We start from the raw sequence: 15,415 nt of genomic DNA, 5'->3' as shown, positions 1-15,415 counted from the left end.
TCATTGAAATATACATAAAAATGCATCATCTGAGTCAAATCAAATCAGCAAGGATTGTGCTGTGGGTAGCCTGCAAGCATCACCATGCTTCTGGCACCATCATTAAATGCGCACAACTTACTGATCCCAAACATGGAATGTAGGAGGACACCAGAGCACCCGGAGGTCACAGGGAGAACATACAAACTCTTTATAGGCAGTGGTGGGACTCGAACCCCAATCTCACTGCTGGTGCTGTAAAGTGACTCTGTTAACCGCAGTGCTAACACACAATTGTATAAAAGCTCTCTAATGTGATCGGGGCTGGACTCACCTCTTATGTATTGACAGCTGGTTTCGTCTTCAGAGATTGTACTAGAAATGTACGGAGGATTTGTTCTAATATCTTGCAAAGAGACCACAACATGCTGTCATTGTCACCTCCCTACTTTTACTGCAACAAGAGGGTGATTGATGCCTGTCTGGCCAGTGCCATGCTCTTTGGGGAGATTAATCTGTGTGACAAACTTGATGTTTTTGTTGTTTATCTGCTTTCTTGCTCTGGGCCTCAAGGATGGGGAGATTGCTTGTACCTTGTTTCTCAGGCTCTGTGCGGGAGTTAGTACCTAGGTGACATCTGTTCAGAAACTTCCCTCCATCCTTGTTCAGTCGGTTTTTTTTTGACATTACAGCATAGTCTCAATTTGACAGAGAAACAGCCGGTTAATTATTGTAAAAACAAGAGATTCTGCAGATGCTGGAAATCCAGGGTAACATGCACAAAATGCTGGAGGAACTCAGCAGCTCAGACAGCATCTATGGCGAAGAATAAACTGTCGATTGAAGGGTCTCGACACAAAACATTGACTGTTTATTCCTCCTCGTATATGCTAATGAACTGTTGAGTTCCTCCAGCATTTTGTGTAAGTTACTCAGGGTAATTATAGTATTATGGTAATAGTTGGGTGAGAATTTGTAGCATTCACGCATTCTACTCCAGTGACATCATCTTCACTGCACCTTCACTGCTTCTAAGATGTGCTGTGTCTACAACAGGTACCTCAAGACACTAGAAAGAAACCTTCAAAGTTTTCTGGATAAAATGCTCTGAATTTACTGGTAGACGACAAACCAATTCAACATCAAGTCCAAGGGAATCCCTCCAATGCACTCAGTCCACTCTGTTGGACAGAACACCTTACTTGCATGCCTGACACCAGGTTCTCAAAACAGGCTCTCTATTCCGAGCTTGAGCACAGAAAGTGATTATCATGTGTACAAAGGAAGAGTTGTGATGTCCTTAAAGCCTCTTTAAAAATGTGTAACATCCTCACTGGGTGGGAATTCCCAGTAAAGCTCTCACTACCATTGAGTAAATTTACATAGAGTGCTGTCATAAGAAAGCAGCATCTATCATCAAAGAACCCCACCACCCAGGCCGTGCTCTCTTCTCATTTCTACAGTTAGAGACCCCCCCCACCACCCAGGCCGTGCTCTCTTCTCATTTCTACAGTTAGAGACCCCCCCCACCACCCAGGCCGTGCTCTCTTCTCATTTCTACAATTAGCGACCCCCCCCACCACCCAGGCCGTGCTCTCTTCTCATTTCTACAGTTAGAGACCCCCCCACCACCCAGGCCGTGCTCTCTTCTCATTTCTACAGTTAGAGACCCCCCCCACCACCCAGGCCGTGCTCTCTTCTCATTTCTACAATTAGAGACCCCCCCCACCACCCAGGCCGTGCTCTCTTCTCATTTCTACAATTAGCGACCCCCCCCCCCCCACCCAGGCCGTGCTCTCTTCTCATTTCTACAATTAGCGACCCCCCCCCACCACCCAGGCCGTGCTCTCTTCTCATTTCTACAATTAGAGACCCCCCCACCACCCAGGCCGTGCTCTCTTCTCATTTCTACAATTAGCGACCCCCCCCCACCACCCAGGCCATGCTCTCTTCTCATTTCTACAATTAGAGACCCCCCCCCCCACCCAGGCCGTGCTCTCTTCTCATTTCTACAATTAGAGACCCCCCCCACCACCCAGGCCATGCTCTCTTCTCATTTCTACAATTAGCGACCCCCCCCCCCACCCAGGCCGTGCTCTCTTCTCATTTCTACAATTAGCGACCCCCCCCCCCCCCACCCAGGCCGTGCTCTCTTCTCATTTCTACAGTTAGAGACCCCCCCCACCACCCAGGCCGTGCTCTCTTCTCATTTCTACAATTAGAGACCCCCCCCACCACCCAGGCCGTGCTCTCTTCTCATTTCTACAATTAGCGACCCCCCCCCACCACCCAGGCCATGCTCTCTTCTCATTTCTACAATTAGCGACCCCCCCCCCCACCCAGGCCGTGCTCTCTTCTCATTTCTACAATTAGAGACCCCCCCCCCACCACCCAGGCCGTGCTCTCTTCTCATTTCTACAATTAGAGACCCCCCCCACCACCCAGGCCGTGCTCTCTTCTCATTTCTACAATTAGAGACCCCCCCCCACCACCCAGGCCATGCTCTCTTCTCATTTCTACAATTAGAGACCCCCCCCACCACCCAGGCCGTGCTCTCTTCTCATTTCTACAATTAGAGACCCCCCCCACCACCCAGGCCGTGCTCTCTTCTCATTTCTACAATTAGAGACCCCCCCCCACCACCCAGGCCGTGCTCTCTTCTCATTTCTACAATTAGAGACCCCCCCCACCACCCAGGCCGTGCTCTCTTCTCATTTCTACAATTAGAGACCCCCCCCACCACCCAGGCCATGCTCTCTTCTCATTTCTACAATTAGAGACCCCCCCCACCACCCAGGCCGTGCTCTCTTCTCATTTCTACAATTAGAGACCCCCCCCCACCACCCAGGCCATGCTCTCTTCTCATTTCTACAATTAGAGACCCCCCCCACCACCCAGGCCACGCTCTCTCCTCATTTCTACAATTAGAGACCCCCCCCCACCACCCAGGCCATGCTCTCTTCTCATTTCTACAATTAGAGACCCCCCCCACCACCCAGGCCACGCTCTCTCCTCATTTCTACAATTAGAGACCCCCCCCACCACCCAGGCCACGCTCTCTCCTCATTTCTACAATTAGAGACCCCCCCCCACCACCCAGGCCACGCTCTCTCCTCATTTCTACAATTAGAGACCCCCCCACCACCCAGGCCGTGCTCTCTTCTCATTTCTACAATTAGAGACCCCCCCCACCACCCAGGCCATGCTCTCTTCTCATTTCTACAATTAGAGACCCCCCCCACCACCCAGGCCACGCTCTCTCCTCATTTCTACAGTTAGAGACCCCCCCACCACCACCCAGGCCGTGCTCTCTTCTCATTTCTACAATTAGAGACCCCCCACCACCACCCAGGCCACGCTCTCTCCTCATTTCTACAGTTAGAGACCCCCCCACCCACCACCCAGGCCGTGCTCTCTTCTCATTTCTACAATTAGAGACCCCCCACCACCCAGGCCGTGCTCTCTTCTCATTTCTACAATTAGAGACCCCCCCCCACCACCCAGGCCGTGCTCTCTTCTCATTTCTACAATTAGAGACCCCACCCACCACCCAGGCCGTGCTCTCTTCTCATTTCTACAATTAGTGACCCCCCCCCCACCACCCAGGCCGTGCTCTCTTCTCATTTCTACAATTAATGACCCCCCCCCCACCACCCAGGCCGTGCTCTCTTCTCATTTCTACAATTAGAGACCCCCCCACCACCACCCAGGCCGTGCTCTCTTCTCATTTCTACAATTAGAGACCCCCCCACCACCCAGGCCATGCTCTCTTCTCATTTCTACAATTAGAGACCCCCCCACCACCACCCAGGCCGTGCTCTCTTCTCATTTCTACAATTAGAGACCCCCCCACCACCCAGGCCATGCTCTCTTCTCATTTCTACAATTAGCGACCCCCCCACCACCCAGGCCACGCTCTCTTCTCATTTCTACAATTAGAGACCCCCCCACCACCCAGGCCACGCTCTCTTCTCATTTCTACAATTAGAGACCCCCCCCACCACCCAGGCCGTGCTCTCTTCTCATTTCTACAATTAGAGACCCCCCCACCACCACCCAGGCCGTGCTCTCTTCTCATTTCTACAATTAGAGACCCCCCCACCACCCAGGCCACGCTCTCTTCTCATTTCTACAATTAGAGACCCCCCCACCACCCAGGCCGTGCTCTCTTCTCATTTCTACAATTAGAGACCCCCCCACCACCACCCAGGCCGTGCTCTCTTCTCATTTCTACAATTAGAGACCCCCCCACCACCCAGGCCACGCTCTCTTCTCATTTCTACAATTAGCGACCCCCCCACCACCCAGGCCACGCTCTCTTCTCATTTCTACAATTAATGACCCCCCACCACCACCCAGGACATGCTCTCTTCTCATTTCTACAATTAATGACCCCCCACCACCACCCAGGACATGCTCTCTTCTCATTTCTACAATTAGAGACCCCCCCACCACCACCCAGGCCACGCTCTCTTCTCATTTCTACAATTAGCGACCCCCCCCCCCCCCCACCACCACCCAGGCCATGCTCTCTTCTCATTTCTACAATTAGCGACCCCCCCCACCACCACCCAGGACATGCTCTCTTCTCATTTCTACAATTAGAGACCACCCCCACCACCACCCAGGCCATGCTCTCTTCTCACTGCTGACATCAGGAAGGAGGTTCAGAAGCCCAGGTCCCATACCACAGATTCAGGAACAGTTGTTACCTTACAACCACTGGGCTCTTGAGCCATCATGGATAACTCACCACAACTCTGATTCTACTCACTCCAAGTGCTCTTTACAACTCATATTCTCAGTATTTTTTTATTTGCACAATTTGTCTCCTTTTACACATTGTTTTTCAGTCTTCGTTTATGTATAGTTTCTTGTAAATTCAAATTGTATTTTGTTATTTTCTTGTAAGTGCAAGAAAATGAATTCCAAGATAGTACATGGTAACATATAACTTTGATAATAAATTTTACTTTGATTTTGGCCTGTGACTGCTCCAAGTGGTGAAGAAGCACTAGGGATATCATTGAGAACCTTGGGTGAATGCACAAAGCTCAACAGAACCATCTCTCAAACCATCCAACCACCCCCTGCCCAACCTATGGGAGAGACCGTGGATCCCAGAGTGGCATCAATGCACAGAATCTATTTGGAAGTAAGTCAACCTTGCCCCTGAGGCTCTGCCTATTAAGAATTTATAAATGAAAAGATTCAAGAATCTAGCTATGCCTTTAATGTAAGGCTTTCAACTACAAAGCTCTCCTTATTTTGAATCTACTGCAGATTTGTCAAAGCAATTTATTTTTAAATTAACCATGCATTGGGAAGGGATTTCTAATGCAAACCAGCTTGTCAGAGTCCCTCACTGTAAGGATTTAATAGGTCTGATTGTGCTGAAGGTTAGTTGGTGGTTCTGTAGAGAAACTCTGGCCAGGTTCAGTGTGCTTATCAGCACATTGCAGACTCCTGTGTCTGCGCATTGCTGCATGGAGAAACGCAACACACTGGAGTTCAGATGTCAGCACATCAGTTTCCTCGCTCTACTCCCAACACTCACCACACACACACGTGGCCCTCCAGATCAATGTCAACCATAGCCAGAGAGAGGTACATAAAGATGTTTCTTTCATTTACTTCATTGTAATTAATAATGCTTTCAATTAATTAATGAGATTTAATGGATTTTAAAATAAATTTATCATTGTTTTAAACACAGGAGATTCTGCAGAAGCAGGAATGTTAAGGAACACACAAAGTGCTGGAAGAACTCAGAGAATCAGGCAGCATCTATGAAGGGGAATAAACAGTTGACATTTTGGGCTGAGAACCTTCATCAAGATGTCCTGGGTCAAATGTTGATGGTTTACTTCTCTCCATCGATACTGCCTGACTTGCTGAGTTCCTTCAGCATTTTCTGTGTGTTCCTTATCATTGTTTCATTTTTTTTGCAATAACTTTTATTGTTTAGATTATTTACAAAATACCTCTACACCAATGGCAGAATTTAGTAGCATCTTCACTGCATTAGATTTGACTATGAAGAAAAGAATGTTTGAAGATACAGCATGAAGGTCATGGTCCACTGAGCTGCAATTACCCTTGCCTCTAAGACGCAGTCCACATACAGCAGGCATCTCAACACATTAACGACGTTGTCTCCAAATATACTGGCAGATGATAAATCTATCCAACATCAATTTCAATGGAGTCCCCAGCATCCCCCTTGGCAGCTCCCTTGTGTCTAGATGCCTTGTGGGTGCTGATGGATAAAATTAACTACAGCCCAATAAATCCTACCTCTATCCCTGCATTCTGACTCATATGTTTGGCACCAATGTGGTTCAGAGGTTAATACCTCTAAAGTCTTGGATGTAAATTATTATCTTAATTTATCTTAAACTTTCATAATTTCACACCATCCCATTTCCATTTCTCAACTTTTCCTGGTCCACAATAATGGGTGCCCTGCTTTCTTTTGATACACGCTTCTTCCTGGCCTCTTGTACTGTAAGGGCCTTCAATGTTTGGGCCTTAGGCTCTTCAATTCTCTACACAAGATTTGATGCCTTGGTTAGTATCCACTTTTAAACCCACTTCTTTGGTCTTTCCTCTGGTTAAATCTTCTAACTCATCCACTGCAGCTCTGAAATTTTTGCCTCTTGGGATGTTTAATACATTAAAAACTCTACATAAAAACAAGTTGTATTGCTTTCATGGAGTGAACAGCAATTTAAATATTGCTGGAAGGAATCTTATGTCAGAGATATATCTGAGAAATGGTTGGAACTATGCTGCTTAAGGTGTATTCACCAGCACCACCAAATTATTGCCAGCATTATTACAAATCTGAATTTCATAAATAAAACAATACTTTCCCTCCTTCTTCTGAAGCTGAGAGGCAAGTTGGGTGTAATTCTACCTGGCTGAGTGCAAATTTTATTTACTCAGCACAAACAGTGGGGTAGAAATTCACCTGTAGTCATTTTCTAAACAGTTTCAACAATAATATCCAGAAATTCCAACCCAGGAAGTTTCATAAGATGCATTCAACATGCAGGCATGACTCTATTTTAGTTTAGTCAGAGTGACAGAGAATACATTTACACAAAAGGATCCTTTCATCTTCTGGACTTCATAGCACCTTATAGAATAGGATCCTTCTGGGTTTGGAACATAGGCCTCAAATACTCTCAATAAAACCTGATGCCTTTGAATACATATTGCTATTCTTAAACTTTAATGGATATATCGCCCTTTCCTTCCTTAATGAAAACCCCCAACACAGCACTGCAGTGGGGGACACAATTTCAACGAGATGGTTGATTGTCATTGTCTCACAGCACTATTTGGGTCACCTACATCTCAGCCTTTAAAATCCAAGTATTAAATTGCTGTGGTACAAATAGCAAATGGGACTGATTGTTTGAATCTGAGTTTCTAAAATGGGGTCCAGAGCAGGACAATTGTGTTCCAGGCTAATAAATGGCATTACAGGTAGCCTGGCCTATAACAGACCAATAAAATGGCAGTCCAGGCTAATAAATGAGGGTCCAATCTAATAAAAAGCATCCAGTTTAAAAAATGGTGGCAGACCTATCAAAAGATAGTACAGGTAAAAAATGTTTAACTCTATGAATAAATAACATAATTTTTAAGATAATAAATAAATTATTATTTAGATAGGATATGGGCAACAAATTATTCTATTATGGCAGTAAGCTCTTTCAAAAATCATAAAACAAATGTGCATGATACAGATACTTTAATAAAATGGAGTATAAAAATCAAAGAAACAAAATGATATACAAAACATAATTTTAAATGTGATCTTGATTGTTAGTGACCACACAAACAAACAAACTTAAATAATGGTAAAATATGACATTGTACAGACTTGCAGATTATTATTTTATATAAATAAAATTGTGCAAACAACTTGAAAAGCAAAAAAATAGGTAAGTTACTGAACCAAGCCAAAACAGAAACACAGACACAACACTGGTGTGGAAAAATGGGGTTTTGACCTTCAGTGCAATGAGAGATATCACGGATACTGACGCCTCTAATCTCATTGATTCCATACATAAGATGCTTGTCCTTACACAGTCACTGTTGATACATACGGCTGAATCCGATTCGCTCCCATATTAGTTGTACTAAAGGTATGAGTGAAGAAAGGAAATCGTAAAGCAGTTCATCATCTGAAATACAAAAATGTCAAATGTTGTTTGGGTACAAAAAATCCTTCTCAAGTACACTTATAAGAAAATGCATAAACCTATTAATATATTCAGGATCCGTGCACAGAGTAAATTCTAACAACCACACTTATACTGGGAACTACTTATGCAAATATATCACGCTGTAATCACATCCACCTGGCAGGAGAAGTGCACCATTGGCACGAAAGTGCAATGGCAGATATTTATATTTTCTTTAATAATGGTGATTGACATTATAGTGAGAGGCTCCACAATCAGTCACGTTCACACTGCAGAACACAGAACACCAGTTAGACAGGTTCAACTTTACATGTTTTAAATTTAAAATATACAGCGTCATTCATGTGAACGAAGTGATTCAACTGCTACATTGAAATGCGTATACAGAAGCAAAATACAGAGCATCACAGAGATGTGAGAATTCAATGTGGCCGCTGCATATCTCATGTACCCTGATGCAGGGTTTGGCAGCAAGAAAGCTTCTTTCAGATGTAATCACAGACAAAGCTTGTCTGAAAATGTGTGGATTGCAGAACGTAGATCACTATTTTCCTATGTAAACATTTATTCTATTTTGTTACAATTATTTGCAATCATGAAATGATACATTAGAAAGTGGGTGAAACTCACATGGCAATGAGACTTGTTCAAGAACTCTTTCAACCAAATGGCCACTTTATCTACTGAATAATCCTACCATTTTATGATACCTAGGCATCATATCATTTGAATAATATTCAGAGTTTATTGATGACAATAATTAACACTGATGGCTTCAAAATGGAGTAAATTATTTTTGAAGTGGCATTTGACTTTCCTGTAAACAGGAAACTTTTCAGGCTGTTTGTATATTCTGTAGCCCAATCACTGTTCTATTAAAGAATCACAGAATGGTTACAGAGAAGGCCATTTGGGCTGTCAATGAGTACTGGCCAAATTAAATTTGGAATCAAGCCACTTATGATAAATACAGCACAGTCCAGGCCCCTTGATCAACGATGTTACGCTGACCTTTTAACCAACTCCAAGATCAACTTAACCCTTCCCCCTACATAGCCATCCATTTTTCTTTCATCCATGTGCCTATCAAAGAGCCTCTAAAACAGGGATTCCCAACCTTTCTTATGCTATGGACCCCTATCATTAACCTAGAGGTCCATGGACCACAGGTTGGGAACCCCGATGCAAAAGGGCCTTAATGTATGTGCTTCTACCACTACCTCTGGTTCCACACACCCAACACTCTGTGTAAAATAACTTACCCTTGACATTCCCTGTACACTTCCTTCTAATCACCTTAAAATTATGTCCCCTCGTATTAGCCATTTCTATCCTGGGAAGAAGTATCTGGCTATCCACTCGATCTATGCCTTTTATCATCTTGTACACCTCTATCAAGTCACCTTTTATCCTCCTTCACTCCAGAGAGAAAAATCTTAGCTCGGTTAACCTATCCACATAAGACATGCTCTCCAACCCAGACAGTATCCTGGTAAATCTCCTCCTCACCCTCTCTAAAGCTTCCATGTTCTTCCTATAATGAGGTGGCCAAACTGAACACAACACTAACCATGATGATCTGCTTTAAGGTGACTGGCTAAAGAGAGCATGCCTGACATGAGGAAGCATCTCTTTAAAGAAACATAGAAAACTTACAACATGATACAGGCCCTTTGGCTCAAAAAGCTGAACCAAACATGTACTTACTTTAGAAATTACCTAGGGTTACCCATAACTCTATATTTTTCTAAGCTCCATGTACCTATCCAAAAGTCTCTTAAAAGATCCTGTTGTATCCACCTCCACCACTGTCGCCGGCAGCCCATTCCACGCACTCACCAAGCTCTGCATAAAAAACTTACCCCTGACATCTTCTCTGTACCTGCTTCCAAGCACCTTAAAACTGTGCTCTTTTGTGTTAGCCATTTCAGCCCTGGGAAAAAGCCTCTGACTATCCACACGATCAATGCCTCTCATCATCTTATACACACCTATCAGGCCACCTCTCATTCTTCATTGCTCCAAGGAGAAAAGGCCAAATTCACTCAACCTATTCTCATAAGGCATGCTCCCCAATCCAAGCAACATCCTTGTAAATCTCCTCTGCACCCTTTCTATAGTTTCCACATCCTTCCTGTAGTGAGGTGACCAGAACTGAGTACAGTACTCCAAGTGGGGTCTGACCAGGGTCCTATATAGCTGTAACATTATCTCTCAGCTCTTGAACTCAGTCCCATGGTTGATGAAGGCCAATACACCGTATGCCTTCTTTACCACACAGTAACTTTGAGTGCCCTATGAACTCGGACCCCAAGAACCCACTGATCCTCCACACTGCCAAGAGTCTTACCATTAATTCTATATTTGGCAATCATATTTGATCTACCAAAATGAACCACCTTACACTATCTGGATTAAACTCCTTCTGCCACTTCTCAGCCCAGTTTTGCATCCTATCAATGTCCCACTGTAACCTCTGACAGCTCTCCACACTATCCACAACACCCCAACCTTTGTGTCATCAGCAAAATTACTAACCCATCCCTCCACTTCCCCATCCAGGACATTTATAAAAATCACAAAGAGTAGGGATGCCAGAACAGATCCTTGAGTCACACCACTGGTCATCGACCTCCAAGCAGAATATGACCTGGCTACAACCACTCTTTGCCTTCTGTGGGCAAGCCAGTTCTGGATCCACAAAGCAAGGTCCCCTCTGATGCAGGGTTGTGACCCCAAAATGTCAATTTATGCAGCCAATGGTGTGGAACATACTGCCTGTGAGGGTAATGGGAACAGGTTCACTCGTGCATTTAAAAGAGAATTAGATAAATTAAAAATAAAAAAAATTACAGGGCAGTGGAGAAAAGAGCAAAGGAGTGGGACTAATTGTAGACTCTTCCAAGGAGACACCTGTGAGAAATTGGGTTGAATGAAGTTTTTCCTTCCTGTATAATTCTAGGAAGCTTAGGATAATGGCAAAAGGAATAAAGTTATAATAAATTGCAATAAAGTAGGAAGTGCTTGCTTCTGATGGTCATTATAGCCAGGTGATTTGGCGAAGCGAAGGAACATGCTGATGGAACATGGTGGGTCAATGTTTTAGGTACAGCTTCTTCCTCTCCGCTATCAGATTTCTGAATGGACAGTGGACCCATGAACATTACCTCCCTATTTTTTACTTTCTTTTTGCACTACCTAATTAATTTAATATACAGTACTGTGCAAAACACTTATGCACATGTAAAAAAATCCCATTAAGATACTTTGTAAAATAATGTAAGTGTCTAAATATCAAAAAATTTCCAGAAAGAGCAGTGAACAGTGAAAAACTAAATCAAATCAATATTTGGTGTGATCACCCTTTGCCTTTAAAACTGCATCAATTCTCTTAGGTACACCGTCATGCAGTTTTATAAGAAAATCGGCTGGTAGATTGTTCCAGCTTATTTGGAGAACTTGCCACAGTTCTTCTGCAGACTTTGGCTGTCTCATTTGCTTCTGTCTCCCCAGGTAATTCCAGACAGTCTCAAAGATGTTGAGATCAGGGCATTGTGGAGGCCATACCATCTGTTGCAGAACTCCTGGCTCTTCTTTTTGCTTGTTTATGACCTTGGCCATGTATTTGGGGTCTTTGTCCTGTTACAGAATGAAGTTAGGACCAATCAGACACCTCCCTGTTGGTATTGCTTGATGGATGAGAATATGCTTGTACTTCTCAGCATTGAGGATTCCATTAATTCTGACCAGATGATCAACTCCATTTGCAGAAATGTAGCTCCAAACCTTCATGGAGCTTCCACTGTGCTTCACTGTTGGCTGCAGACACTCGTCTGTATAGTGCTGTCCACCTCTTCTACGGACAAACTGCCTCCTGTTTGAGGCAAAAATTTCAAATTTTGTTTTGTTAGTCCAGAGCACTTGCTGCCATTATTCAGCATCCCAGTCCTTGTGTTTTTGTGCGTAGCTGAGTTTCCACTGAGAATGGCTTTTTGGCAGCAACTCTTCCATGAAGACCACTTCTAACAAGATTTTTCCGGATTGTAGAGAGGGGTATTGGGTTCCATTAGTTTCAGTGAGTTCAGAGCTGATAGCAGTGCTGGACTTCTTCCAACTTAGAAGGAATGTCAGTTTGATGATCTCTTGCCTGCTGCATTCAGTTTCCATGACTGACTACTGCATTTCTGGTCCTCAATTTGGACAGTACGTTGAAACTCCTGCCTGCCATGAAATGGGAGAGACCTTGCTGATGCAGGATAATGACCTGTGTCTTGTTGCTATGCTCACTCTTGCCATGGTGTAAGAACTGATGATATGAAGGTTGAACTATCACATCTGCCACACCTTGTCCTTTTAGTTTGGTTGTCCTTCACCCAGTTTGATTCCTTTTCTGTTCCAGTGAATCAGTTTAGTTCATTGACTCATTACGTCATTGATCATTAGCATCCTGTTTGTTATCTTTGTTTAATCATGAACTGTCTATATACCTACAAAGTAATCAAGTTTTTATTTGTAAAGTGGTCTGTTACTTAATATGCTATTTTCTTAAACAAAATACAAAAAAAATCACTGTAGCATTTAATTTTTTGAAAAATGAATGTTTGGAAATCTAAAATTTCCTCTTTCCTACAGACACACTAACGCAGAAGACAAAAATAAACTTCTAAAACAAAATTTATATTAAAAATCTAGGGGTACCTACGAATTTTACATGGTATTATTTACATATTATTGTGCAAAAGACTTAGATAAACTCACAGACTTAACAAGGTATCCTTATAATAATAGAAAATTCTATTAATTACCATATGTATAAATATATATAGTAATGTATACTTTTTTATTATAATGTATTGCCATGTACTGCTGCGATGAAACAACAAATTTCACATGATAGTCAATCTGATTCTGATTCTATGGAGAAAATGGACAAGTTATTTTAGGTCAAGACTTCAGGGAGATAGCCAGTGTGAAATATTAACAGTATAAAAAGAGCAGTCGGGTGATCCTTGCTATTTAATCTGCCTTTAAATCTGGTTGTGAGAACAGCCACGCCCATGGAATCACAGCCCAATGGCTTCTTTACCAAGTGCCCTCTTCAGAGGGGGGAAAAGTTTCATGTTGTTCAGACAGGCGCCCTCAGATCCACAAAACTCTCATTTCATCTGGAAAAGTCTGTAACTTAACAATTCCCAAGCCGCCTTCAAAATCTCTTTGCCAGTCAAGGAATCTTAAATATTTAAAGCCTCTGTGCCATTGGTGGATTCTGGCCTGTAAGCTTCCAAACATCCTTTACAAAGTTGCTTGTTAGGCAAATCAAAAGAGTAGCAGGAGTAAGGTTTGGCAGGAATTTCTGGATGGTGACAGAAAATAAAAAATCCTTTATCTGAAGATAAGGAAAAACTTGCTCAAAAATATTGCAGTTTCATCAGGGTACCCTATTAATTCAGCGAGTTTATCAACGGCTTTGTCGAGCCTTACAAGCTAACAGGGCTCAGGGTTGAGCCCAGTCTATGCCTGAGCTGGTTAATCTCAGCAGGGCAGCTTGTTACATGACATGTATCCTCAACCCCCTGTATTAGGCAGGATTCCCACTCGAACAGCTATCCAGAAACACTCCCTGTAAAAACGCTAACTTGTCTGCAGAATTTGGGCCTAGCTGTGATGCCCCCCATGGTCAAATAGCATTCCATGCACTCATTCTAGGCTCTCACACTAATAATAACCTCATGGGTGAGGTCCCTGAGGCTGCTTGGCTTCCCCCCCTACAATACGCCCCTCCCCCATCCCACCACTGCGCACCCCCCCACCACCAACAATATCAGAACTACTGTAGTCCAGCTCAGATCACCACCTGCGCTGGGGGAGGGGGAGAAATCCTCCATAAAAATAGTTTTATGGTTTGCAGCCACACTTGAATTATGTTGCTATGGTAACAACTCCAGCTACTTTAACTGGTTGCAGGCAGCAAGCTGCAGCTCCCACTTTGTGATATTAAAAAGCCAGAGAGGGTGAAGGCATTTGGAAAGTGAGAGGATTAAATTGCCTGTGAAGTGACCCTCACCTTTTGTTCCGATAGGTGTTCAGCTCCTCCTGAAGAACAGATGCTCTCTTCTGAAGGAGAGTTATCTAAAAGAAAATTTAAAAGGGTAAAATTACGATTAAATAAACCGAGTACTTTCAAAAGGGCATGTTTCATCAGCTTATGATATCCAAATAGAAATATTAAATCTGATGGCCAGCAAACAAAAAAAGGACACCGAAAGAATCATTTTACCTTGCTTGCCAGGATGATGGCTTTCCTGATATATCTAAAGATTAGCATTTACAGGACATAAAGAGGCAAGGCAGAGATTGGTTATTCTCTGAAGCTGTTAGCAATAAGGCAGGTGTAACATTCATCACTGCAGACAATAAGCACAAAGAAACCTTCATGATACTCGTGATCGAACTGTATCATGCCAACAGTGTCGATGGAATGACATTGTTTGAACAGGAAAGGCCTTATTCTGTTAAGATTAATAGACAATAGACAATAGACAGTAGGTGCAGGAGTAGGCCATTCGGCTCTTCTAGCCAGCACCGACATTCACTGTGATCATGACTGATCATACACAATCAGTACCCCATTCCTGCCCTCTCCCCATATCCCTTGACCCCGCTACCTATAACAGCTCTATCTAACTCTCTCTTGAATGCATCTAGAGATTTGGCCTCCACTGCCTCTTGGGGCAGAGCATTCCACATATCCACCACTCTCTGGGTGAAAAAGTTTTTCTGCATCTCTGTTCTAAATGGCCTACCCCTTATTCTTAAACTGTGGCCTCTAGTTCTGGACTCACCCATCAGCGGGAACATGCTTGCTGCCTCCAGCATGTCCAATCCCTTAATAATCTTATATGTTTCAATCAGATCCCCTCTCATCCTTCTAAATTCCAGTGTATACAAGCCCAGTCGCTCCAATCTTTCAACATATGACAGTCCCACCATTCCGGGAATTAACCTTGTGAACCTATGCTGCACTCCTTCAATAGCAAGAATGTCCTTCCTCAAATTTGGAGACCAAAACTGCACACAATACTCCAGGTGGGGTCTCACCAGGGCCCTGTACAGCTGCAGAAGGACCTCTTTACTCCTATACTCAATTCCTCTTGTTATAAAGGCCAGCATGCCATTGGCTTTCTTCACTGCCTGCTGTACCTGCATGCTTGCTA

General features: G+C 43.6%; 1 protein-coding gene across 2 annotated transcripts in view; it reads right to left on the bottom strand.

Moving 5' to 3' along the window:
• Positions 1 to 7,724: 7,724 nt before the first annotated feature.
• cep112 (centrosomal protein 112) overlaps positions 7,725 to 15,415 on the bottom strand; it is a 531,702-nt gene continuing 524,011 nt past the window's right edge. For both annotated transcript variants that reach the window (XM_073026401.1, XM_073026402.1), the window contains 2 exons: positions 14,266 to 14,330; positions 7,725 to 8,180 (listed from right to left, as the gene is read on the bottom strand). In XM_073026401.1, coding sequence (XP_072882502.1) covers positions 8,177 to 8,180; positions 14,266 to 14,330 — 69 coding nt within the window. In that variant the 3' untranslated portion in view covers positions 7,725 to 8,176. The remainder of the gene's footprint in view (positions 8,181 to 14,265; positions 14,331 to 15,415) is intronic.

Source organism: Hemitrygon akajei, chromosome 22, assembly GCF_048418815.1.
Source record: "Hemitrygon akajei chromosome 22, sHemAka1.3, whole genome shotgun sequence".
In the NCBI taxonomy this organism is placed as follows: Eukaryota; Metazoa; Chordata; class Chondrichthyes; order Myliobatiformes; family Dasyatidae; genus Hemitrygon; species Hemitrygon akajei.
Note: the sequence above shows the minus strand (reverse complement) of the source record. Positions and strands in the feature narration are given on the sequence as shown.